The following is a 24,646-nucleotide window of genomic DNA, read 5'->3' on the forward strand; positions in this document are numbered from 1 at the left end:
CCCGGGCGGCTCTTCCCGAGGGTCAGTTGGGGCCGCGGCAGGGCAGAGCCGCTGCCTCGCCGTCCTGTTGCCGCTCCTTGCCTTTGCGGTTCGTGCTGTCCCTGTGCTGAAGGCGGGCGGCTCTGTCAGGATGCTCCGCGCCGCTGGGCTCCCGTGAGCCGGGTGCTGCGGTGTCATGAGGGGAGATAACCGCGTGTTGTCCTGCGCGTCGTCTTTGTTAGATAGATGCTCCTGTAGCGTCCCTCTTCTTTACCCTCCGCTCGTTGCCTTCCCGTCTTCAAATGCACAAATTCAAGTCATGAAAGGGTGTATCCAGACTCGCAGCCTGTGCTGTGGCAGCTGCCTTGTGTTTCAGTGCTGCCTTTATCTACCTAGCCTCCTTGTTTTGAGACGAGGAGAACTCTCCTTGATGTCTTCTCTAGCCAGCTTGTGATGGATGCTCTGATCCTGAGAGCTTTTCCAGCATTTTCTTTTGCCGCTATTGAAAACTCTTCCACCCAGCAGAGCAATACTTGAAGTAATTTTTCAATTTGACATTAAAATTGCGGCTTTAACAAATAGATAGCAAATCCTCTAGTTGTGAGTTGCAACGTTCTGCCCCTCATCTCTGTCTCTGAGGGATAAAAATACTACCTTAATGAAATTCTGGTGTGATGTCCCTTACGCAGCATGTAGAATGGATGTCAGACTTGCATATTATATCCAAAAAGTCATTGTTGCCAGAACTGTTTACAGCTCTGAGAACCTGAAGGCAAAACTGATTTTGTTCCTGAAGAAAACAATGACAGTGTTTCAACACATGGAAGCTGTTCAGGGCTTTGCAAATAATGTATTTTTTTTCTTAAGTTAAAAGCCGCTATGAGAATGCAACAACAGCAGCTCAGCTTGTAAAGGAAGAGGAAAATAAGCTGGAAGTTTAATGCTGCAATCTCAAAATTTTAAGTGACAGTAATTACCTGAAAAGTTGCATTCTGTAATTTTCCCGTCTGTTTTGCCAATGTATCTCAAAATATTTTGAGTGATGTTAACACGGAGTGGAAATAAATCACTGCCGAAGCACAGATGCTTTTGATCTTGCAGCAGGGTTGTGCTGCTGGCAGGTGCTTTGTTAACTTCAGTGGGTCTGCAGTGATGATATAGATTCCAGGTGGCCAAGAAGACCAAAGGCATCCTGGCTTGGATCAGGAATGGTGTGGTGAGCAGGACTAGGGAAGTCATCCTGCCCCTGTACTTGGCACTGGTGAGACCTCACCTCGAGTGCTGTGTTCAGTTTGGGGTACAGAAAGGACATGGAGGTGCTGGAGCAGGTCCAAAGAAGGGCAACAAGGCTTGTGAAGGGCTTGGAGAATATGCCCTACCAGGAGAGACCGAAAGAACGGGGGCTGTTTAGTCTGTGGAGAAGGAGACTGAAAGGAGACCTTATTGCTCTCTTCCAAGATCTGAAAGGTGCTTACGGCGAGAGGGGGGTTGGTCTCTTCTCACTGGTGACAGGATGAGGGGAAATGGCCTCAAGTTGCACCAGGGTAAGTTTAGGTTGGATATCAGGAAAAACTTCTTTACAGAAAGGGTTGTGAAGCACTGGGATGGGGTCCCCAAGGAGGTGGTTGAGTCACCATCTCTGGATGCGTTTAAAAACCGTTTGGATGTGGTGCTCCAGGTAAGGTGATAACTTGTTGCTGAAAGTTGGGGAAAAGTTTAGAGGAAAATACCTTTTTGTGTGGTATGTACTTCAGTTAGGCATATTATCAACAAGCTTAAAAATCATTGCTTACTGAAAGAGTGAAATGGTCTAGAAAATTCTATTTGAATAGTAGATCCCTCAGCGTATTTAACTATTTCCTCTAAAAGCAGCTGAGCAGCGTAGCATTTCTATGTAGAAATAAGAACACAAATCAGATGGTTAGCTTGATGCTCTTTAATTGTGTGGGGTATTGTGTGTGTGTAAGTTAGTAACTGTGTAATTTGCATACATTAAATAACTCCAGTTGTAGTGATGTGTTCTTCTGCAGCAAAGGCTGACCGAGTTGTTCTTGCTCCTGCCCTTATGCCGCTGGTTGTCTCCTTCCCGTGCCTACAGAGCCATGTGTGGGGGAGGATACTTAGTAAGACTGGATCTTTCTTACCCTTTTGTAAGGGTGAGCTTTTGTGATGTTCTCTTCTGTGAGGCAAAATAAAAAATAATAAAAAAAATCCCAGCAACAACAACAAAACAAACACAACCAAAAACGTTTTAAACTCCTTAGTGTCTGTAAGCTGCTGTACTGCTATGTTTAGAGAAGTAGTAAACTTTGCTGTGGGTGTGAGTGGGCTGGGGAGAGTGGGAAGTCCTTGTTTTACTTCTGTATAAAAGCATCAATGGAAAACTCCCGTGAGCTGTATATTCTTGTGCTTTAAACCAGCTGTAAGGACTACTCTTTCTTGTAATTTGTTAGTGATGGTTACTTATCTTCTATTTTGTAGACAAAAAAAAAAAAAAAAAGAAAAAGAAAAAGTCTAATTTAATGAAGATATATGAATATATGCTTATTCCAGTATTGCCTCAACTATGGAAATAGGTTGTTCTGTAGAGGTAACAAGAATTGTTAGAGTACTGCTAAGTGATTGGTCTCGGTGATCTTTAAGGTCTTTTCCAACCTGAGCAGTGCTAAGCACTTATGGTATTTGCATGCAGATTTAGGCAACCATTCTTCACGAGCCTTATCTTTGTTTTCGTGTCTTAGAAGGAACAAACTAATTAAGAAGGCCGTGGAACTTGGAGTATTTTTTAGTGCATAGTTAGAAACAAGTGACTGAAGAATATTCCGTGGCTTTTTGTTCTTTTGATTTTTAGCTGTTCATTGCATAATCTTGCTCTGTTGATTTGAGGCATTGGGGGTGTACAATTTGTGCAATACACAAAATAAACTTGCTTAAAAAGCACTCTACTATTCAACAAGAGTGCTGCCCTTGAATTTGTCTCCTTGTTCCATCAAGGTGTTCAGCTACTTTGTTTTCAAGTGCTTTTTTTTCCTGAACGTTTTGATTCTTCAAGCATTAGAGTTGTTTGAAAAAGTACTATTATTTAAATCCAGCTGAGAAGAAGCAAAATTAATTGAGTACATGTCTGCAAACTTCACCTCTAGAAATATTTAAACAAAGCGTAGGCAGCACTTCTGGGAAGTTATCTAAAGGTCGACTGCTAGAGAGTTATAGATCATATTAAAGGTAGAAATAGTTGGCCGTTGTTTAAGTTCACAGCTATGACCAAAGTTCCTTTTTGTTGTGAAGCTAGCATATATGGATGCTGAAAATTAAGAAAAGATTCAGTAATGGATGGATGGCTAATTTACTATTCTATTACTTGGTTGAGAATCTTTGGATTCTAGATCTCTTCTCTCTCCCCCCACATCCCCTTTATCTCCAGGTAGCCACTGTTGTCTCGCCTCACTGTTGTGTCATTTTAATCCCCCTTTGTTTTTCATACATGGGCTCTTGCCAAGTCCTGTAATTTTATGCACCAACATCTAAGAAATCAGCTTTTCTTTTCCACCTGCAGAACTCAAAGTTTGGTTTCTGTCCAACTCACAATCCATAAAGTTAATAAGGTTTCCTTATCACACCTTTATTTGTCTCCTCCGGACAATATGGTGTGCTGCCATAGGACAGTCTTTCTTTGCTTGCTTTTCTGGCTGTGTTGTGCCAGTGGTGTTATAACCAGATATATATATTTTTGAATCCACGTTTTTGGGTTTAAATACGAAGATGAATTAACTTGAATGTGATTAAGAGCTGCATAATGTTGTTAATTGTATTTGTGCTTGTTTCCTGCTACATTCAGTTCTTTCCATCATCCAACAGATCCGTAGACTTGTTTCAGAAAAGTTTGGAGCTGTAATTTACGAGACATTGTGGATTCCACAGAGTTTGATAGCTTGTTTCCGCGAAGTGCCGTGAACGTGACGGCATTGCGCATGGCCTTGCTAAGCCTAAGCTTGGCTCAGTGAGAACTGAGCATGGTTGCTCCTCAAGTTTGGATTCTGTGGTTTTATCTGTTTGTTTGTTTATTTTCCTGCTGTGTCATTTCCCTTGGTTCATTCGAATCCTTTCCACAACTGACTAATTTTGTGCACGGGAGACTTACATAACTGGGACGAGCATGGATCAGGGAAATAGCAAATAAAATGAAATGAAAATAAACCAGTAAATGCACCCCAAATTTAATACCCATGATGTACAAACAGTTATGCTGCCTATTATTTGTATTCAGCAAACAGTTTTCCCTTCAGCACGTGCACTGTGTTGAGGTTTGAGTGACTGAGCTTTGTAGTTTATAGCAAGAAAATGGAATACCTGGAAATCAATTTTTTTTTTTTTTTAATGTGTGTTTCTCGCTGCTTATTTACATCACAACACTTCACAATCAGTCATTTTAATTCAAAAATGTTTAGTACTTCTGCTTGGTTGAAGGTGTGTTTTGGCTCTGGTTGGGTTTAAAGGCATAATAATACAACTTTTGTGATAGTCTGAAACTGCCTAATAATCCGTGGCGGAATGGAAATAATTTCTGTAAATGTATCCCTTGCAGGTGATTACCATTGCTTGTGGGCATGCTAAAAAGTGAAAATCTGGTATGTTTTAGTTTCAGTATAACTCCAAGCCTTTATTTAAATGCGGCTGTTATTCTACCTTGGCGTAGCGTGGAACGCTCCTTAAGACCTGTTAGTATGCTTGGGAATAAACCACGTAATGCTGATTTTCTTTTGAATGGTTGTTTATGGAATATAACACCTCCAAGCCGTGTTTGTTAGTGTTATGATGATAATGTTTAAAGTAAAGAACTCTTAAAAGTAAAAAGCTCTTTTAATGCTTTTAACTTTGATTGGCATAACCAAGTTTTGGCAAAGACACAGTAAACTTTTTCAGAGGCTAAGGCCAATAATTTTCTGAAGTGACATCTTTACTGAGTTGACTTGAGTTGCGTTCAGGTTCCGGAGTCTGAAAACATGACGTTGGAATTGAGCACAAAGTGGGCTTAAATGTTGGTACTGTCTAATACTAAAGAGGTGATCATACAAACATAGCTTTAGAAGTTCTTTGTTTCTGCTAGTGTGACAGCTTTTTGTCATTTTGTATCTTAGCATGTTGCTTTATGGTCAGTAAATATTACACTGTTACCTATAGCTCTGTCTCTTTCGCTTGGGATAGCTGGGTGGGTTAGCACAGTGGTGGCTTTCTGATGATTTCAGGGGTGTCAGCTTGGCAGTCCTCCTTAATGGAGTTACCATGGAGCTGTAGATGCTATAGGAACTGTTCTGCTGTTCCTTCATGAGACTTCTAAGGCAGACTTCATCACTGGGGAGCTAGTTAATTCAGAATGGCGAATCATGCTTGGATGCCCTAGGAGTTCAGATAGTGCTTTACTGTTCTTCTGATCTTCCCTTAGCTTTCATGTTGTATTTAGGGGCTGTTTTAATGAGACTGCATTGAAAGTAAACAACTGATGCAGTTTAGCTGCTAGTTTTGACAGCATTACGTTTTCTGAAAACAAGTGAGCAAAGATGTTACATGGAATCTCTTCCTTAATGTGCAAGGTGTTCAACATCTGCTGTTCTTTAGAGATCTGTTAAAGCTGCTGATGAAGCCTTGCTATGAGGAGAGTTCCCGACCTGTCTGTCCTATCCAGCTAGGTTTATCATAATAATTTTTGTTATTGCTGATGGTTGCTCCCACTTTTTTTATTGAACTCTTTAATTTTGACATCCCATGTGAATTTTAAGTGAAGCTCAGCCCTCTGAAATGTAGAGGGATAAAATGTGCTTATAGGTGAAGTCTCCCACACTTGGGCTGTCAAAATGTATTGAGAAGTGCCATTCCATGCTCTTGCAGGCTGAACCCAACCGTAAAATCATTCTTTCACGCGCTCTTAACAGCTTCTTCACTTGAATGCTGATACAGATCTAGATTAACATAGCAGTTCAACAGATGCGACTGTATTACAGATGTTTTTTGTAGTAAAGACACACTGTAGCACTACAAGCAAAGAAATAGCCTGCCTTTCCCTGTCCCGTCCCCAGAAGAGAAAATTGTTGATACTTACTTTGCAACATTGCTGTATTGTTCCCTCCTACTGAAAGCTATACTTAAATATGCCTAAATTAGTTACTTGAGGACTTCCAGATCCATGAAAATGAATAGAGAGCTGGTTATCTGTGATACCAAAACGGATAGGTTGGTTTGAAAATTCTAATTATTAAATAGAAATGGAGTGCTCTCATAAAATAGAAGTGAAATTTTTGAAGGTATGTTTGCATTTAACGAGATCTTGAAGATATATATTTGGTGGATTGAAACTTTTGGTTTCTATGTGGATTTACCTCTACATATTCTGAACAATAACATTTATTTCTGGATTCCAAGATTAGCTCTGTTTATCTCTTTCTTTCCTCAGTATATTTGTCATCATTCTCTCTAAACTGCAAACTCTGAATTGATTTCTTCCTGTGAGCTGTATACAATATTCTGTTTGAATAATGTGTTATCACTATGACAAGGCTTAGAAATAGCAGGCCAGCAGCTGAATGTTTGAGGCAGATGCTCTGTAAGTTGTCAGCAAAGCACCAAGAGATTTGTATGTATGAATGGATTAAAAAATGTTTGTTTGTGAGCATGTGCTTTGTTACTTTAGCACAAAGAACTTTGTATGTTTTGAGGCCAGTGTCCTTTATTGGATCTCAAGGTGCTGATCCATCATTTCGTGTTAGAATCACAGTCGTCTTGTTTGTGGTTTACAGAAAAAGCTTACAATGCTTGCTACTGACATAAAATTCTGTAACTGAATTGCTTTCTTTCTCATCTTTTTCCTCCTCCTCCCCAACAAAAGGATTCCAACCTAAAAAACTCAGTTGATGAGCTGCTTAGAACTAACTAGCTTTGCATTGTTTGAAAATCAAGATGTCATTCTCATCCAGCCTGCTTTCCACGTAGAAGTTGTTGGATGGTTTGGCTGGTTTGTGTAGTGATGTCTGAAACTGTTATTTCTCACTTGAGTAATCTTAATCTACTTGATTTCATCTTTTGCCATACAGCACTATGTTTGCTTTGCACCAAATTTTAAGACTTCTGTATGATTTTGATAATGTTGCTATTAAATGGAAAAGTTGTCTCTGCAAGTGAAGTACTTTGCAGTGGATATGGTGAAGGAAATCCGTGGAAAGATTTAAGTATGTGGATACTGAAAAAAGTCCCAGTGTAACAGTTTTGGCATCTGCGCAATCATTTTGTTTATGTAAACTAGAAATAGGATGTGTTTGACCAGCTGTTACTCTGTTGTGACAGACCATTGCAGCAGGACCAGTCAAGATTTGTGTTGTAAGCATGTGTGCTAGCCTCACCTTGAGCACTGTGTGCAGGTTTGAGTGCCACAATGTAAGAAGAACATAAAGCTATCAAAGTGTGTCCGCAGGAAGGCTACGAAGATGGGGAAGGGTCTGAAGGGCAAGGTGTATGGGGAATGGCTGAGGTCCCTGGGTTGGTTCAGCCCAGAGCAGAGGAGCTGAGGGGAGCACTGATGGCGGCTGGAGGGGCAGCGCCGAGCTCTGCTTTCTGTGACCGTGACAGGGAACCACATGGAGCTGTGTCAGAGGAGGGGCAGCTGGGGGTTAGGGAAGGGGTCTGCACCAGAGGGTGGTGGGCATGGAACAGGCTGCCCAGGGCAGTGGTCACAGCCCCAAGTGCTGGAATTAAAAGAGCATTTGGACACTGCTCTCTGATGTAGCTGCGATTAGGGTAGTGCTGTTTGGAGCCAGGGGCCGGACTCTGTGAATCCTTGTGGGTCTTCCAACTCAAGATACTCTGTGATTATATCATGCAGCAACAAGACATGCTTTTTTTTAATCTAGAGACTAGTATTACTGTGAATGTTGTCTGCTAGTATGTTTTGAGCACATTGAAAACTTGACTGATCAATGATCAGGGTTAATCATTCACAGAATCACAGAATTGTAGTGGTTGGAAGGGACCTCTAGAGATCATCAAGACCAACCCCCCTGCCAAAGCAGGTTCCCTACACCAGGTCGCACAGGTAGGCGTCCAGGCGGGTCTTGAATACCTCCAGAGAAGGAGACTCCACAACCTCCCCGGGCAGCCTGTTCCACTGCTCCGTTACCCTCACCGTGAAGAAGTTCTTACGCACATTCGTGCGAAACTTCCTATGCTGCAGCTTATGTCCATTTCCCCTCGTCCTGTCTCCACGTACCACTGAAAAGAGACTGGCCTCACCGCTATGGCCGCCACACCTCAGATATTTATAAACCTGGATCAGGTCCCCTCTCAGTCTTCTTTTCTCAAGGCTAAACAGACCCAGTTCACTGAGCCTTTCTTCATAGGGGAGATGCTCCAGGCTCTTCACCATCTTTGTGGCCCTCCGCTGGACTCTTTCCAAGAGATCCCTGTCTTTTTTGTACTGAGGAGCCCTGAACTGACACAGTACTCCAGATGAGGCCTTACCAGGGCAGAGTAGAGGGGAAGGATCACCTCCCTCGACCTGCTGGACACACTCTTCTTAATGCACCCCAGAATGCCATTGGCCTTCTTGGCCACGAGGGCACACTGCTGGCTCATGGCCAACCTGTCGTCCACCAGGACGCCCAGGTCCCTCTCTGCAGAGCTCCTCTCCAGCAGCTCATCCCCCAGCCTGTATTGGTGCATGCAATTATTCCTCCCTAGGTGTAAGACCCTGCACTTGCTTTTGTTGAACCTCATCCGGTTTCTTACTGCCCAGCTCTCCAGCCTGTCCAGGTCTCGCTGAATGGCAGCACAGCCTTCAGGCGTGTCAGCCAATCCTCCCGACTTCGTATCATCAGCAAACTTGCTGAGGGTGGCCACAGTCCCCTCATCAAGGTCATTGATGAAGATGTTGAACAAGACCGGACCCAGCACAGACCCCTGGGGGACACCACCGGTTACAGGTCTCCAGCCAGACTCTGCACCACCAACGACGACCCTCTGCGCTCTGCCAGTCAGCCAGTTCTCAACCCACCTCACTGTCCACTCGTCTATCCCACACTTCCTCAGCTTTGTTATAAGGATGTTGTGGGAGACAGTATCAAATGCCTTTCTAAAATCAAGGTAGACTACATCTACCGCTCTTCCCCCATCCACCCAGCATTTGACAGCATCATAGAAAGCCACCAGGTTGGTCGAGCACGACCTCCCCTTGGTGAACCCATGCTGACTACTCCTGATAACCTCCTTTTCTCCCAGTTGTCTGGAGATGGTATCCAGCACAAGCTGTTCCATCACCTTTCCAGGGACAGGAAATCATGTAGGCAGTTCTTTTTAAGATAACTTTGCTGAAGCATTTTTTGCTTATTGTATATCCATCTTGTCTTTCCAAGCTTTCAGCTTTTTCATTGCTCTCCAACATTCAACTGCCTGGTTTCCCAAGATTATGTTCAACAGTGGTAATATTTATACCTTCAAGCCCAGGGACTGCTGCATGAGCTCTTTTCCTGTTTTCACCATGTTATTCATGGAAAAGAAGCAGAGTAGAGTTTTCAAAACAAGCTCCAATTATGTCAAGTTGTTGGTGCCACAGCTTCTGCACAAAATAACTTTTGAACTCTGCAGGCTGTGCTTTTCTTCTTGGTTATTTTTTGGCTTTGTCCCTTTGAATCTTGAGTTGTGCTGATATCACTAATAAATAGAGCTTACAGTTTATGTTCTAAACTAGTGTGTTTGCATGTTTGTATTTGCTTGCAAGCAGTAATAATAATAATAAATAATAATAATAATAATTAATAATTTATGATTTAGTTTTGGTACTGATTATGAGTATCTTGAAGCTGAGCAGTTTGTTCGGCTAGCAAGTCTTCTGTGCATGCTTGTCATTGGAAAGGAAAATCAACCTCTATATACTTAACTGTAAGTGATTTTTCTGTGACATAGCTCCCTTCTAAGATTTAGAAAACATTTTGCTTTGGAATTCTAATAATAAGGAATTTAATTCTCTTATTTTTTGTTTTTTTGTTTGTTTTTTCATTTAAAGACAGTGTGAAATTAGAATGTTCTTTCTGCACTGGCTTTTTTTAGGTGATATGTGTTTTCTTAGCAATTTGGAATCTGAGAAGAGATTCTTCCCAGATGGAATTAAGATATTCATTGTTAGTCTTCTTGGGATTGACTTCTGCAGTAAGGAAGGGACTTCCTACTGAACTTCCATTGGAGTTCAGTACCTTAAAGTCACTGCGTTTCTCTATGTTTAATCATGATTCTAGGGAAAAATCTATTTGTTACCAACGTGGGGGAAAATACTACAAAGTCAATATTAACTTTACTGGTTAGATCTTGACTGCTTTTCTTAATTACTTCCTAAATTTTATTACTTCTACATAGGACTGAATAGCACTTCTAAGAGTGTGTGTGTGTGTTGTATTCTGGTGTTCTCCAAACAAGCAAAGAAGTCTAGAAAGCAGACTTAATTTTCTTTCCATGGGGGACAATTATACTATTATAATTGCTCTATTATATTTCTGCTGAAACAGAATGTGGGGTTTTATTTTGTACAAATATCCATAGAGCTCTTAAAATTTGATAAAACAAGATAGGGGGAGGGGTGGATAAAATACATAAGAAAAGTAATGTAATGCAGGCAGAAGGAAAATTGTAAATGCTGAGAAGGGAATTTAATTAGCAATGCTTTAAGTAGAAAGATGACGAACAGATGAGAGAACATGCAGGTGTGCAGTTCTGTAAAAGAAAAAAGGGAGGGGGTGGCAGCAGGACAGGTCATAGAATAGTGTGGAAAAAGAGGTTTGGAAAAAAATCTTGTGGTTCAGGAATTATAGAGAGGGTCCTCTATAAATGGAGGAGGTTGTCTGCCCAATCACAGGGCCTCCCTTGAGACATTTATCAGTTCTTTCAGGCTGGAAGCTTCATCTGTTTCTACTCTGCGCATTGGTTTCCCCAAGGCGCAAAAGGGAAGAACAGATGGTTACCTTATCAATCTGTCTGCACAATGCATCATAAAGGAGTAAATAGCTAGTTTAGATTTTTCCTGAATGCTTTTCAGCTGCCTGTTTGTATCTCCCTCATCCCCCCCATAACTTTCTATTCCTGTTATAATCAGCTTTCCTGCCTCTCTTTTCATTTTTAGGTACACTTTTTTTAGAAAAGCTACTTTCTTGGTGATATCTAATGAGATGCTAACTATATATATGTGTGTGTGTGTGCGTATATATGTATATACGTATGCATATATATATGTATGTATATATGTATATTTTTTTCTCCTTAGTTTAGTTCCCAGAACTAACATATAACGGATTCCAAGTGGTTGGGGGAGCTCTTATTTTTTTTCTCATACTGTAGAATCATAGAATCAACAACATAGGAAAAGATCTCTGATATCATCCAGTCCAACCATCCACCTATCACCACTATTTCCCCACTAAACCATGTCCTTTAGTACAACATCTAAATGTTCCTAGAACACCTCTGGAGAGGCTCCACCACCACCTAGGGCAGCCTGTTCTAGTGCCTGACCACTCTTGGAGAAGAAATTTTTCCTAATGTGTAACATGAATTTCACCTGTCACAAATTAAGGCCATTCCCTCTTGTCCTTTCACTAGTTACGCAGAAGAGGTTGACCCCTGCCCCATTACAACCTCCTTCCAGGCAGCTGTTGAGAGCGAGAGTGGTAAGGTCTCCCCTGAGCCTCCTCTTCTCCAGACTAAGCAATCCCAGTTCCCTCAGCCTCTCCTCATGAGACCTGTGCTCCAGACCCTTCGCCAGCTTTGTTGCCCTTCTCTGGACGTGCTCCAGGGCCTCAATGTCTTTCTTGTAGTGAGGGGGCCCAAAATTGAACACAGTGCTTGAGGTGCAGTCTCACTAGTGCTGGGTACAGGGGAATGATCACCTTCCTGTTCCTGTTGGCTGCGCTCTTTCTGGTACAAGCCAGGATGCCATTGGCTTTTTTGGCCGCCTGGGCACACTGTGGGCTCATGTTCAGCTGAGTGCTGACTGGTACCTCCTGGTCCATTTTTACCACACAGTCTTCCAGCCACTCTGCCCCAAGCCTGTAGCGTTGCCTGGGGATGTTGTGCCCAAAGTGCAGGACCCAGCACTTGATCTTGTTGAACTTCATTCTGCTGACTTCAACCCATTGATCCAGCCTGTTCCAATCCCTCTGAAGGGCTTTCCTACCCCCAGACAGATCAGTGTTTCCCCCTGCACTTGGTATCATCTTTAGACTTATTGAGGATGTACTCAGTGCCCTCACCCAGGTCATGAACAAAAATATTGAACAGGACAGGCCCCAGCACTGACCCCTGGGGAACCTGGTGGCTGGTCATCAGCTGGATTTAACTCCATTCACCACAACTCTCCGGGCCCAGCCATCCAGCCAGTTCTTTACCCAGCAAAGAGCGTACTTGTCCAAGCCATGAGCTGCCAGCTTCTCCAGGAAAACACTGGGGGGGACCATGTCAAAGGCTTTGTTGAAGTCTAGGTAGACTATGTCAACAGCCTTTCTCTCATCCACCAAGTAAGTCACTCAGTTGTAAAAGGAGATGAGGTTGGTCAAGCAAGACCTGCCTTTCATGAACCTATGCTGGCTGGGCCTGATTCCCTACTTGTCCCACTCATGCTGCATGATCTCTCTCAAGACAATCTACTCCATAACCTTTCCTGGCACTGAGGTCAGGCTGATGGGCCTGTATTTCCTTGGATCTTCCTCATGGATTATCTTACGCAATAGCACGCTGGCACAGTGTCAATTTAAATTTTTTCTTTTACTTTGGGGTACAATTTTGCTTAGTATAAAATCAACGAGGTTGGAAAAGATGTCAATTTATGAACTACTGCTGCAAATGCCTATTGTCTCTCAGATTAAAAAACACAAATTGAATTGAGGAATTCCCTCTAAGACTGTAGCGTGCAGTTCTGAATGAAGTCAAAGCACAAGAGATGTGTAATGTATGCAAGCTGCAGGGAGCTTATGCCTTTTCTAGGATTTATCAGGAAGATATTGTTATTTAGGACCATTTTTATAAAGCATTGTTATTTTCCTTAATAATTTGATGGCATATTGCTATTGCATTTCTAACTGCTACTTGGTCTTTAGAACAAAGAGCTCAATGTTCTGGGGTTATCAATTTGCTCTCTGTTCTATAGGCTAATGAAACTGGGCACAGGTAGTGGATATTGGGGATGGGTGTTGAGAAAAAGACACAAAATACCCTCAATCATGTTTAATAAGAGTATTTGATGGGAGCACATTGTAAACAGACAGGAAGGTCTTTGCAAAAGTTAGCTGCAGCCTGGTCACAGATGTCTTGGTGTTGGTAGCTCTCTAAAACTGATGCGACTTCAATTAAGATAATCTTTGAAGAGCTCACACATCTTACTTTTAAATTACTGCAGTTTGTGTTAGATTTTTGAAAGCATTCAAATTATTATTTTTTTCTTCTAAGCAAAACTTTATTGGAAAGTTAGTAGCTAGTAAGCTACTTAGTAAAGCTTCCATCATTGCAATAGCCATTATTTGGAGTTTATCCTGAATTTTTTAATGAAAGTGATTGGTTAGTTTCTTCTGTTTGTTTTTTGTTGCTTTCTGTTGCTTGTAAGTATCTCTTCAGAACTTAAATCTATAAATGTTAAAAAGAAAAAAGTAACTTCACAGCACAGTGTTTCTGATGTTTTGTACATACTTTCTATTCTTAAGAACAAACAGCTTCCGAATGTGTTGATACAAGAAATCTTCGGCCTCAGCCTGCCCCATTGTAAGAATTCTGATTCTGTAGGAGTTTCTTCACAAGGGACTTTTTTCTTTTGCCAACACAAAAGAGAAACAGGGCTTGAAAATACAATATTGAGCAGGGATGCTATGGTTTCTGCTAACCTGCTTTTGTTTGTTTTTCAATAATCGATCACTTAGAAAATAAGTAAATCTTGTTTATTGTATAGAGTAGTATGAATTTCTTATTTTATATGTTTTCAGGAATATCAAAGCTGTGCATGAAACAGCGTTTCTAGGAGTTACATCTTTGCGAACGGTCCCTGTTGTTTCAGAAAAGCATCTGTAACTTCTGGGAGAGTCTTGCTTACGATTGCCTGTCTTAAGCAGTGTTTGACCAATGGATCATAGCTTAACTTCTAAGATGACAAGGGTTAGTGTACTAGAGAGAGTAAGGTAGAGTGTTTTCTCACAACGGTAGGAGTATATTAATGTATTTTACGTGTTCTTGCATTGTGGAACAGAATGCCTTCAATGTGATTTGTTTTATTTATAGAAAATGGAATAATCAAATCAGACAAGGTATTTGAAGTAATGCTGGCTACAGACCGTTGCCACTATGCAAAATACAACCCTTATATGGATTCTCCTCAATCTATAGGTAAGTCAGTTTCTATGAAATACTCTGTCCTAATTTCTGTAACAGTAACTGCCTTTGTAATAGATATGCAAACTTATTTTTATATTTGGAACCATCTTAGTTCTGTATTAGTTTATTCAATCTCTTTTAACTACTCATTTTGAATTTATGGAACACAATTGGCATACTTAGATACATCCAGTAGATTGTTTTTGGCCAATATTAATGTGTAAGTATATATATTTTTTTTATGCTGCAACAATTTGTAGTGGTGGAGCTGATATTTAAATACTTATAAACCACTTGTATACAATTTACTTCAGGAACAGTCTCTCTTTTACAGAAATGGTTCATGAGAGATCAGTACAGTGCTCTTCAGATTTTTACGTGAGATTTTTTTAATACAAAAACAGGCTTTAAATGGGAGGATCTGTTGATAGGATGGTTGTAGGACATTAACTTCTCATCCAGATCTTAGTTTTATCATTCCAAGGCAGGAGAATGAATTAAATTTATGTGCTTCCTTCTTTCTTTTCTTATTATTTTTTTTCCTCTACTTTCCTTTCCATGCTGGATGGTGAGCATTATGAGTAGTAATTGGATTTTATTTGTGTAGAGACATTAAAAAAAATGTTCTAAGGTATGTACTCAAAAATTTGTATATTTCTAGAGGAACAAATATAACTCTGTATTCCTAGGTTTATGTGCTGTCTGGGGAAAAAAAAATGTCATTGTTGTCAGAGGTCCCCACCACGTAAACTTACTAACAAATCTGGGTTTTTATATACAGTCCATGAAGGAGGGGAAAAAAAAAAAAAGAAATCAGGTTATTCTGGGAAACACAGCTCATCTGAATTCAACATATTTGATAAAACCAAAGAGATGGAGTCACAGAATAGAAATTGTAACTGAGGTCAAGTATAGAACTGTGTTTTTTCCCGTTCAGAGTTCAGGAGACATAGCTTACAGATGATGTACTTAACTCACTTCTGAAGTAGAGTACTTACATAACCATTAGCGTATGTCTGATGTCCTGAATGAGGCTAACTGTGAAGATACTGCATTTTATAGTCAAGATCAATAATGATGATCTGAACAACTATCAAATCTTCTGCTTTCTTGTTTTACAGGCTTCCAAGCAACAATCAGTGCTCCACATATGGTAAGCTTTAAACTTGTGTAGATGATTTTATGATGATACAAACATTCCCAAAATAAAAATATTTATCCCAACAAATTTAACCAGGAATTGGTGGCAGTAATGTGGTTGTGAATTACCTAATAGGAGGGTGCAGAAAAGGTTGAGCCAGACTTTTTCTGCAGATGCACAGTGATAGGATGTGGGGTAGTGGACAAACAATGCAATGTAGGAAATTAAATTCTATTGTGATGAAATCATACTTAATGTAGTCAAGCACTGGAACATTTCCGTTCTGTGATGGAATGACTGCATTTGTTGACAAGGGAAGACTTAATGATGTAAATCTACCTGGACTGCTGCAAGGCCTTTGGCATGGTCCCATACCATGTGATTATCTCCAAATTGGAGAGAGTTGGATTTGAATTGTGGACTGTACAGTGGATAAGGAATTGATTGGATGGTTGCAGTCAGAAAGCAGTGACTCCAGGTGGAGTCCAAGTGGAAGCAAGTGATGAGTTGTGTCCATCAGGGGAGTAAGCTGTAAAAGCGTGATAATGGCTATCTGTAAAACATTAAAAAACTAGAGTTAGAATGATTCAGTTAGGAGGACCTTACAAAGATCATCTATTCTGACTGCCCAAAAGCAGTTTAACTTTTGGCTAACAGCATTACCTAAATAGTATTTCTTGAGTACTAACAGGCAAGGGGTATCAACCACCTCTCTAGGAAGCCTGTTCTAGTGTTTGACTACCTTCATGGTGAAGAAATTTTTTTTGGAACCTCTCCTGGTGCAGCTTTGTGCTCTTTCTATGGGTTCTATTGTTAATTACCAGGAAGAGAAGAGACTAGCATCTCCCTCTCACCTTCTTTGCAAGAACTTGCAAAGAGTAACGAGGTCCCCTCTTGACCTCCTTTTCTCCAGATTGGACAACTCAAGTGTCCTTCTTTAGCCTCTCCTCACAGGACATGCGTTCCGGCCCTGTTACCAGCTTTGTTCCCCTCCAGTGGATGTTTTCAGGTATCTTAACATCCTTTTAATATTGTGGAGGCCAGAACTGCACACAATATTCAAGAGGAGGCAGCACTACCTCTTTTTGCAGTCTGGCTATCCTGTGTTTAATGCACCCCAAATTGAGGTTTTGCTGTCTTGTCTGCCAGAGCTCTCTGCTAGCTCATGCTGAACCTGTTGTCACCAGTACCCCCAGGTCCCTTTCTGCTGAGCTCCTCTCCAGCCACTCGTCTCTCAGTCTATACCTTTTATTTGACATTACCCCATTGCAGCTGTAGCATTTGTCATTTTCATTTAATGAAATTCATGCTGTTGCTGATCGCTCAGTGCTCCATCTACCTAGATTCTTTTGCAAGACCTCTCGTCCCCTTAAAGAATCAGCAGCAGTTCCCAATTAAGTGTCACCAGACAATTTGCAGAGGATGCACACCATTCCTGCATCCAGACCGTTTATATATTGAACAGAACCAGGTCCAGAATTGATCCCTGGGGAATGCTGCTAGTGGCGGACTACTAGCTAGATGTCGCCCTGAACACTACAACCTTTGAGCTCTACTGTTGAGCCAGTTCATTAACCAGCATAGCATGAACTTGTTTATCTTACGGCTGGACATTTTGTCCAGAAGGATGCTGTGAGGAATAGTATCAAAATGCAGAAAGACTGTCCATTGTCTTGCCTTCATCCACCAGGCGGGTGACCTTATCAAAGAAAGATCAGATTACTAAGGCAGGACTTTTCTCTGCGTGAACCCATGTTGACTTTGCCTGATAATTGCACTGTTCTTTAACTGCATTTCAGTATTTCCTGGGGTGATCTCTTCCACAACTGTTCCAGAGGATGAGGTTAAACTAACAACTCTGTTAGTCTCAATAATGAATTGATTGGCATGTGACAGGTTTAGTTTGTGTACTGGTCAACTGTGTAAGAAAACAAAGCAGCTCATGATGTAGACTACTGAATTTTCATATGTGAATATTTTGGATATCAGACTTTGTAAAAGCCACCTTCTTTTTCCCTTGAGTAGCTGTGTGCAGGCAGTATTAACTACAATATAATTTTTCTTTGATCCTATGAAGCTAGCTTCTGTCTTGGCATATTCCAGTGTATATAGCACAACAATAAGGTAAATTCTCTTAGGCTTATACCCACCAAAAAACTGAGAACCACCAGACCTGAAGAGAATTGAATTTATTCAATTGTCTCTCTCCACAAACAAGAAAAAGAAAAGTTTTCTTGAAATAAAAGAAGCAACAGTGATTATATTATAGAGCTAACTCTGCTACCTGTGGAGTTCGTATGCTGTTTTTATGTAGTGAAAACATAATTCTGAAATTTCTTAGACTAATCTTCAGTGCATTGCCTCAAAACACTGAAGGAATGAAGATGTGTAGGATAAAATAAAAATTATAATATTTTGAAATTTTGTCTCCTTCCCCTAGCATGCATATGCTCTTGAACTTCTGTCCGATCAATTACATGAAGGAGCCAAAGCTCTTGATGTGGGATCTGGAAGTGGAATCCTTACAGCATGCTTTTCACGAATGGTGAGACATCTAGTTTAATCATTGGTCCATCAAAACTGTTTGAACTGTAGCATAACTGAATTAAAGACAAGGGTAAAAGTGGGCTTCTTATGGTGGGGTGAAGTAGATTACACAGAAAATAAACTACTCTCCTGAGTGTGGCTAGTATGCACTTCTAATCATATTGGTACTTGAGGCTTGGGTCCAGTAAATACTTTGCTGCTAAAGAAACTGCCTCAGTGGGAAGTTTTTTCTTGGTTTAATGGTTGCTGTATAACTTGAAGGAAGGTGGTGTTCATCCCACTTAGCCCAATTTTTGTCTTAACTTGTGTGGCTGGGAATGTTCTCATTGTGATAATCATTTTTCTTTTTCTACTGTGATGAGAGTTTAATGAGACCTGAAAGAATCCTATTTCCACAGGTTAATTATATATCTATGTGTATAAATAGTTTCTGAAATTAGTTTCATTTTTTTCCATTTATTTTATTGTGGAAGTATAAGCATCTATTTAATCTCTTTTAAAATTAGTACTAATTTATATTCTTTTTAAATCTTTTCCTAGTAACTTCATAGCAGATTATTCAGCCTATGCTAAGGGAATTCTCAGCAAGTTTATCCTATTTTACATCAAGAGAAAAAACAGATGAAAAATTTTGTTTTATGATGACTGTAACTGCAGTTTTTCCTGACTGATTTTTCTGGTGAAATATGATCAATTCTTCCTTCTCTGTTATAGGACTTTGCTTTACAACTAGCAGAGGCCTTCACTAAACTGCCAACCTGCTGCTTTTTTTTCTTTTTCTGAAGTTAATTTGGAATATGGTGATGCAGATGACAAATTCTCATTTGTTCTTTTACTACTTAACTTCTACTATTTTCAAGTGTTGATCTGTTGAATCTTCATGTCCCGTATTAAGAGCTAGATAAGAATGTTTAGGATTCAATAATGTGTTAGTGAAAGTCTGTGTGCAGTTTTTCAAGAATGCTAGCTGCCGTGTTAAAAAGGTAAATGGAAAAAAAAAGTGAAATAAGTTCATCAAACTGCTGTCTGCAGGAAATATTAAATGCCATTTCTTTAACTTTCTACCTATTGTTTTTAGTCTAACCCTGTAATCGGTCTAGCTTAGATAATCAAACGCAACAAGTGCTAGTAGCATGCATAAGGAATTTGAGTCCTGCAAGTGTTAACATTTTCATCAAAGATGTGTGTTTATTCATTAAAAATGATGAATGTATAAAATGCCATGTTAGATAAGACATTTGGGACATGTGGTTGTGTGCTTTTTTTTTTCTTTTAAAACAATTGTATAAGAAAAGCTGAGAAAATATGCAAGGGAAAAAAAAAAGGTCAGAATTATCACAAAAGGAAATCTCTTGAATTCTGCTAGGGTTAACCACACTATTTATCACTGTGTGACTGTCATGTTCCTCTTCTGAATTCCGCCAGAATTTCCTTCTTGGTGGTGTGCTGTGGAATTCCTTACAAACACACGTTTTGTGGAGCATATTGAACAAATGCTTTGTTCTGTTCGATAGCATTATTACTGTGTAATACAGATCTCACTTCATCCACTTGAATGGATGCAGATAAGAGTACATACTGCTCCGACTCAGTTTTCTTCTTGTGTAAAAATTCTTTCTAACACTACAATCGTTCCAGGTAATGTACTTTCAAGCTTCTGTTAGCCTTTTCCTATCAGAATTCAGTTGGAGGTACGCTTACTGGACATACTTCTCAGTCTGCTGGAGATCTAGAAGGAACATCTGGTATTTGTGGCATAAGCTGCTGTGTGCACATTGATGTCATGGTGGCTTTACTCCTGCGAGAACAGACTCGTTTGTAGCATTCCTAGAGAACATTTTATTTACTTTAGTGTGGTTAGGATGTTTGTTTTTTATGTTAAACTGCTGCCACAAACTTAGTAGGTTGTACGCCTTGCAGATAACTTTCTTCACTTTTAAAGGCTGATGGCAAGTTAAATGAACTCTAAGTACTGGAATTACTTTTAAAAAAAAAAAAAAAACGTGGGATGTATTTTTATTTTAAAAAATAATAATAACAAAAACCCCAAATGTTTTGCCACTTTACTACTGCCTTGATAATGTATGCTTTGAGGTTCCAGGAGTAGAGCAGAGTAGACAGGAGTAATCTAGGTTGATGAATATTCAGAAATTAGCATAATGGACTATGGCATGTTGCTGGAGACGCTGTTACTTTAAGTCAGGCTATTTCATACTATGATTGTTTTGCTGAATCTTGATTTCTGTGCCATTACCCTGAAGGGCCTGTACTGAATATTTTGCTGGCTTTTGGTACGTTCCTGCAAACACTAGCCTCTAGCTGCTATAGTGAAAACTTGCCCTGTGTCTTGTTCTGTTTCACATGCTAGGCCAGTCTTGTTCCAACTGAAAGAGGTAGTACTGCTCTTTCTGTGTTTTTAAAGTAGGACTTGCTCATGAAGGAACATAAAAGCTGATTATTACTATGATGGGAGTTTTCTTAACTTTTCATGTCTTAGAAAGAATAAAATGAAAGATACAGAAACATTACTGACACATTCAAATGTGGCCATTATAAGGCAGAGTTGTGTGACAACATGGACTTCCAGAACGTATTTTGCAATTGATTTGTTTGAAATGGATCCTGCAAAAGGTTTTCTTATTCTATGATTTGGATTATTTTTCTCTTCTCTCCAAGACTGAAATAAGTTTTCTGGAATAAAGGCACAATTCCAGAAGGGAAACTTTTTTTTTTTTAGGGTGATACTTTTAAAAGTATGTTAATTTTGGAGGCCTGTTTCCCCTGAAAATACACAGATCTTCTATGACAATCTGTGAGTTACAAGCTCTCAAAAGTTCTACTCTCCTAGTGGAAGAGAGCTGTAAATATGAAATCACAGAATCATAGAATGGCCTGGATTGAAAAGGACCACAACTATCATCTAGTTTCAACCCCCCTGCTATGTGCAGGGTCACCAACCACCAGCCCAGGCTGCCCAGAGCCACATCCAGCCTGGCCTTGAATGCCTCCAGGGATGGGGCATCCACAACCTCCTTGGGCAACCCATTCCAGTGCATCATCACCCTCTGTGTGAAAAACTTCCTCCTAATATCTAACCTAAACCTCCCCTGTCTCAGTTTAAAGCCATTCCCCCTTGTTCTGTCAGTATCCACCCTCGTAAATTCATGAATATTCATGTATGCAAGAGGCTAGATGGAAGTTGTCCCTAACTGTTAACTGTTGAATTTGCCTCATAAAGATTAGAACCCTTGAGATAACTTAGAACAAAATATGTGACTTAACTATTTTCTCTGAAATAAGGTTTTTCTCTTTAAAAACAAACAAACAAATGACTCACAATGTAATTTTTAAGGAAGTTAACTCAGAATGGAAGGAGATAAGTTCCAGTCTTTGTCCTTGAAGTCCTTGCCTCTTATTGTATGTAATACATACACTTGTTATGTAATTTGACTTTTAAAAATTCAGAGGAGAAATCCTCACTAATATTTTAAATTGACTGAATTGATTCTTAAAAAGTTTACTGTAACAAACATAAGTCTTAGCTGGTGAGCTTTAGTTAGTGGTTGCTTCTAGCAGTCAGAATGTGTAATTCTAAGCAGTATTATTAATAGCATTGGTAAGGTACTACCACTTTGCTGATTTGTTTTTGTACTAGAGAAATGGGCTGAGAAGATGGAAATTCTGATTCTATAAGTAAACCGTAATTAGCAGAATTTATTCAACTGTATATTTTTATTTCAGGTTGGTCCCAAAGGACAAGTTGTAGGAATTGATCATATCAAAGAACTAGTAGATGACTCAATAAATAATGTCAAAAAAGACGATCCCACATTGCTGTCTTCAGGAAGAGTGAAACTGATTGGTGAGCATCAGACTCTGATATACTTATTATTTAAACTGGTATTCTTTCTAACAACTGGTTGAAAGTTACTAGAATTTGAATGTGAGTAAAAATTCTGATATAAGAAATTAAACCAAAGAAAGAAGGGCCAATTAACTAAAGAAGGAAGAGCCAATTCTTTTGGCCTTTGAAAAATACCATCTTTGCACCCTTTTGAGAATATGGCTTCTGGCAATCTTAAGGAATATGTACTCATTCTATTATGAAAGCTCAACATGCAAGCATTTTTTTATGAAAATACTTTTCATGCTAAAGCACTGTCATGTTAGTTTGCTTCTTAAAATTGGGCTTCAGTGCACAGCTTTAAATGTGCTCTCATCTAAATTTGAACACTTTAACAGAGCATTCATACTTCTGATATAGTAATTGAGAAAGCTGCAAGCAGAGAGTTGAGTGGAAAAAATACTAGATTGGTAATATGCATCACTGAAGCTTCTCAGTTGTTTTTAAAATTAACAGTGTTTCTGTTTTAGGAAAGTGATTAATGGATGCAAACTAGTTTAAATGAGAGTTGCTAGTTGAAATAATGCTGAAATTATGCAAGGAGAGAATTGTTATTTGTGTTACGTGACTAAAGGGGGAAAGATGCCTGTTTTTCTCAGTAGAGTTGAAGCTGGCAGGAGGAAAGCATTTCCTTTGTTATCATCATTCCCTTGGTTAAATTTAAAAAAAGTTGAAGATCTGGGTTATTTTGGGGCTGTTCTTTTGAAAGTGCTTGGAAATATTATTATGGTTTGTGATGTTTAGCTCTTACCTTAGTTTCTTCCAGTTTGATTCCCGGATTTCTTCTTTTTTATTTTTCCTTAAATGATGATCTTCTAAATCTTTTTGGAATAAGCACATCAATGCATGTACTTGGACACTATCTTTATACAATTTTACATCACTGAGAACACTTATGACTTCTTTTTGAAAAACATTAAGGTGTAACTGAGACTGAGAATTGAGAGAGGAGATAAGGGGATAACTTCTGTTGGTGCTGTACAAGAGCAAATTGACTTAAGTCTTACCTGGGACAAACTCTGATGCTCTCTGGAATCTAGAGTTCTAAGTAAATGTCATCACCAATATTATGCTTGACTATGTAGCAGCATAACTAAGAGACTTCTGAATAGTTCTGTTGTGAAGTGCATTAAATACAGGGGGAGGAGTAGCAGGAATGTGAACTAGATGGAGAATAATAATACTTCAGCTGCGCTGGTCTCCTGGGAATATTATGATGTGGAGTTAGAATCAAGATAGAGCTGTTTAAAACCAACAAACAAAAAAACTTGAAAAGGCAGAGTTATTTGGTGGTAGGAACTATATGAATTAAAACAAATGAAGCCAGTGGTTAGTCTTTGACAGGTATGTCTGAAACATTCTCCGTTGTTTTGTTGCACCACGGATTTACTGTAATGACATTTCAGAAGCATCAGTGTTATTTTTCAATGCAACTGCACTGTAAACTGGGGAATAGGTATCCTTAGGCTGTGTCTGTGTTAGTTTGTGGAGTGTAGGTTGGGTTTTGTTTTGGTTCAGGAGATTGCCTTTTGAGGTGAATCTCTCAACCGTTCCCATGAAAGCATACATGGAGAGCACAAACTTTGATTCTTTGTGGATGAAACTATACTGGATGATGTGCTCTGAGAATATGGTCACATAAAGATAACAAGTAAGACTAGAACCGGACCAAAGCAGTCATTCTGAAATGCATATGTTGCACAGATATTAAGTCCTGAGCACAGATTGTTTTGCTGTATGGATTTACTGCTATTGTGCTTCACTGTTTGCTGATGCAGACGTGAGTTTCCTCTAAGCACAGTGAAGTAATTTTCTTCTGTTCTGTACTCATGCTGCAGTTCTCTGTGAGGCAGGTTTGTATAGAGACACTGAAGGCTTGAGTACCGTTACAAGCAGATCAGATCTAGGTTCAGAAAGAAGGTACAAAACCGTTTCATGTGAGAAAGTAATGATTTCCCCTATACCCTGCCCCAGTGATTATTTTAGTTCACTAACACACTGCATGTTAGGGGAAATTTGAGTAGGCTGTTTCAAGCTGTGAATGCAAGCTCATAATCTGAACTGTTTCCCCTTGGAAATTGAATAAAGTAACAATTTGGGTCACAATGAATATATGAATGCTGGCTTGGAAAATAAAATTAGTTGTCCTTTGAGTATCTGAAAATGCGTTCATGTAGGAGTTGGACTTGATCCTTATGGATCCCTTCGATCCCTTGGGGTATTCTATGATTGCGAGTAGAGATGTGTCTGAAGATGGTAATTTTGGTTTGGGCTATTGATTTTAAGAGGAAATTCCTTAGATGTTTTACTTCTTTCTACTGCTGTCAATGATACAGTGTGCAGAGATCATTTTCCTAGACTTCTCTAGGGTCAGAGAGATTAGGTCCTGGAATTACTGGAACTTTCATCTTCATTACCCGTAGCAGTAGTGGAACAGTAATGGATAGTGAAATCACAGAATCACAGAATGGCCAAGCTTGGAAGGGACCTCAAGGATCATGAATCTCCAACTCCCCTGCCACATGCAGGGCCACCAACCTCCACATTTAATATTAGACCAGGTTGCCCAGGGCCCCATCCAACCTGGCCTTGAACACCTCTAGGAATGGGGCATCCACAACCTCACTGGGCAGTTGTTCCAGCACCTCCCAACTCTTTCTGTAAAGAACTTCCCCCTGACATCCAACTTAAAT

General features: G+C 39.8%; 1 protein-coding gene across 1 annotated transcript in view; it reads left to right on the top strand.

Annotated features, from left to right (window-relative positions):
- Nucleotides 1–2: 2 nt before the first annotated feature.
- The window catches only part of PCMT1 (protein-L-isoaspartate (D-aspartate) O-methyltransferase), a gene marked incomplete at its 5' end in the record, with an annotated part of 35,449 nt that continues 10,805 nt past the window's right edge, over nucleotides 3–24,646 (top strand). Inside the window, 5 exons of the mRNA XM_031552204.1 lie at nucleotides 3–21; nucleotides 14,269–14,373; nucleotides 15,483–15,514; nucleotides 17,943–18,047; nucleotides 21,791–21,911. Coding sequence (XP_031408064.1) covers nucleotides 3–21; nucleotides 14,269–14,373; nucleotides 15,483–15,514; nucleotides 17,943–18,047; nucleotides 21,791–21,911 — 382 coding nt within the window. The remainder of the gene's footprint in view (nucleotides 22–14,268; nucleotides 14,374–15,482; nucleotides 15,515–17,942; nucleotides 18,048–21,790; nucleotides 21,912–24,646) is intronic.

This window comes from Meleagris gallopavo, chromosome 2 (assembly GCF_000146605.3).
Source record: "Meleagris gallopavo isolate NT-WF06-2002-E0010 breed Aviagen turkey brand Nicholas breeding stock chromosome 2, Turkey_5.1, whole genome shotgun sequence".
Lineage (NCBI taxonomy): Eukaryota > Metazoa > Chordata > Aves > Galliformes > Phasianidae > Meleagris > Meleagris gallopavo.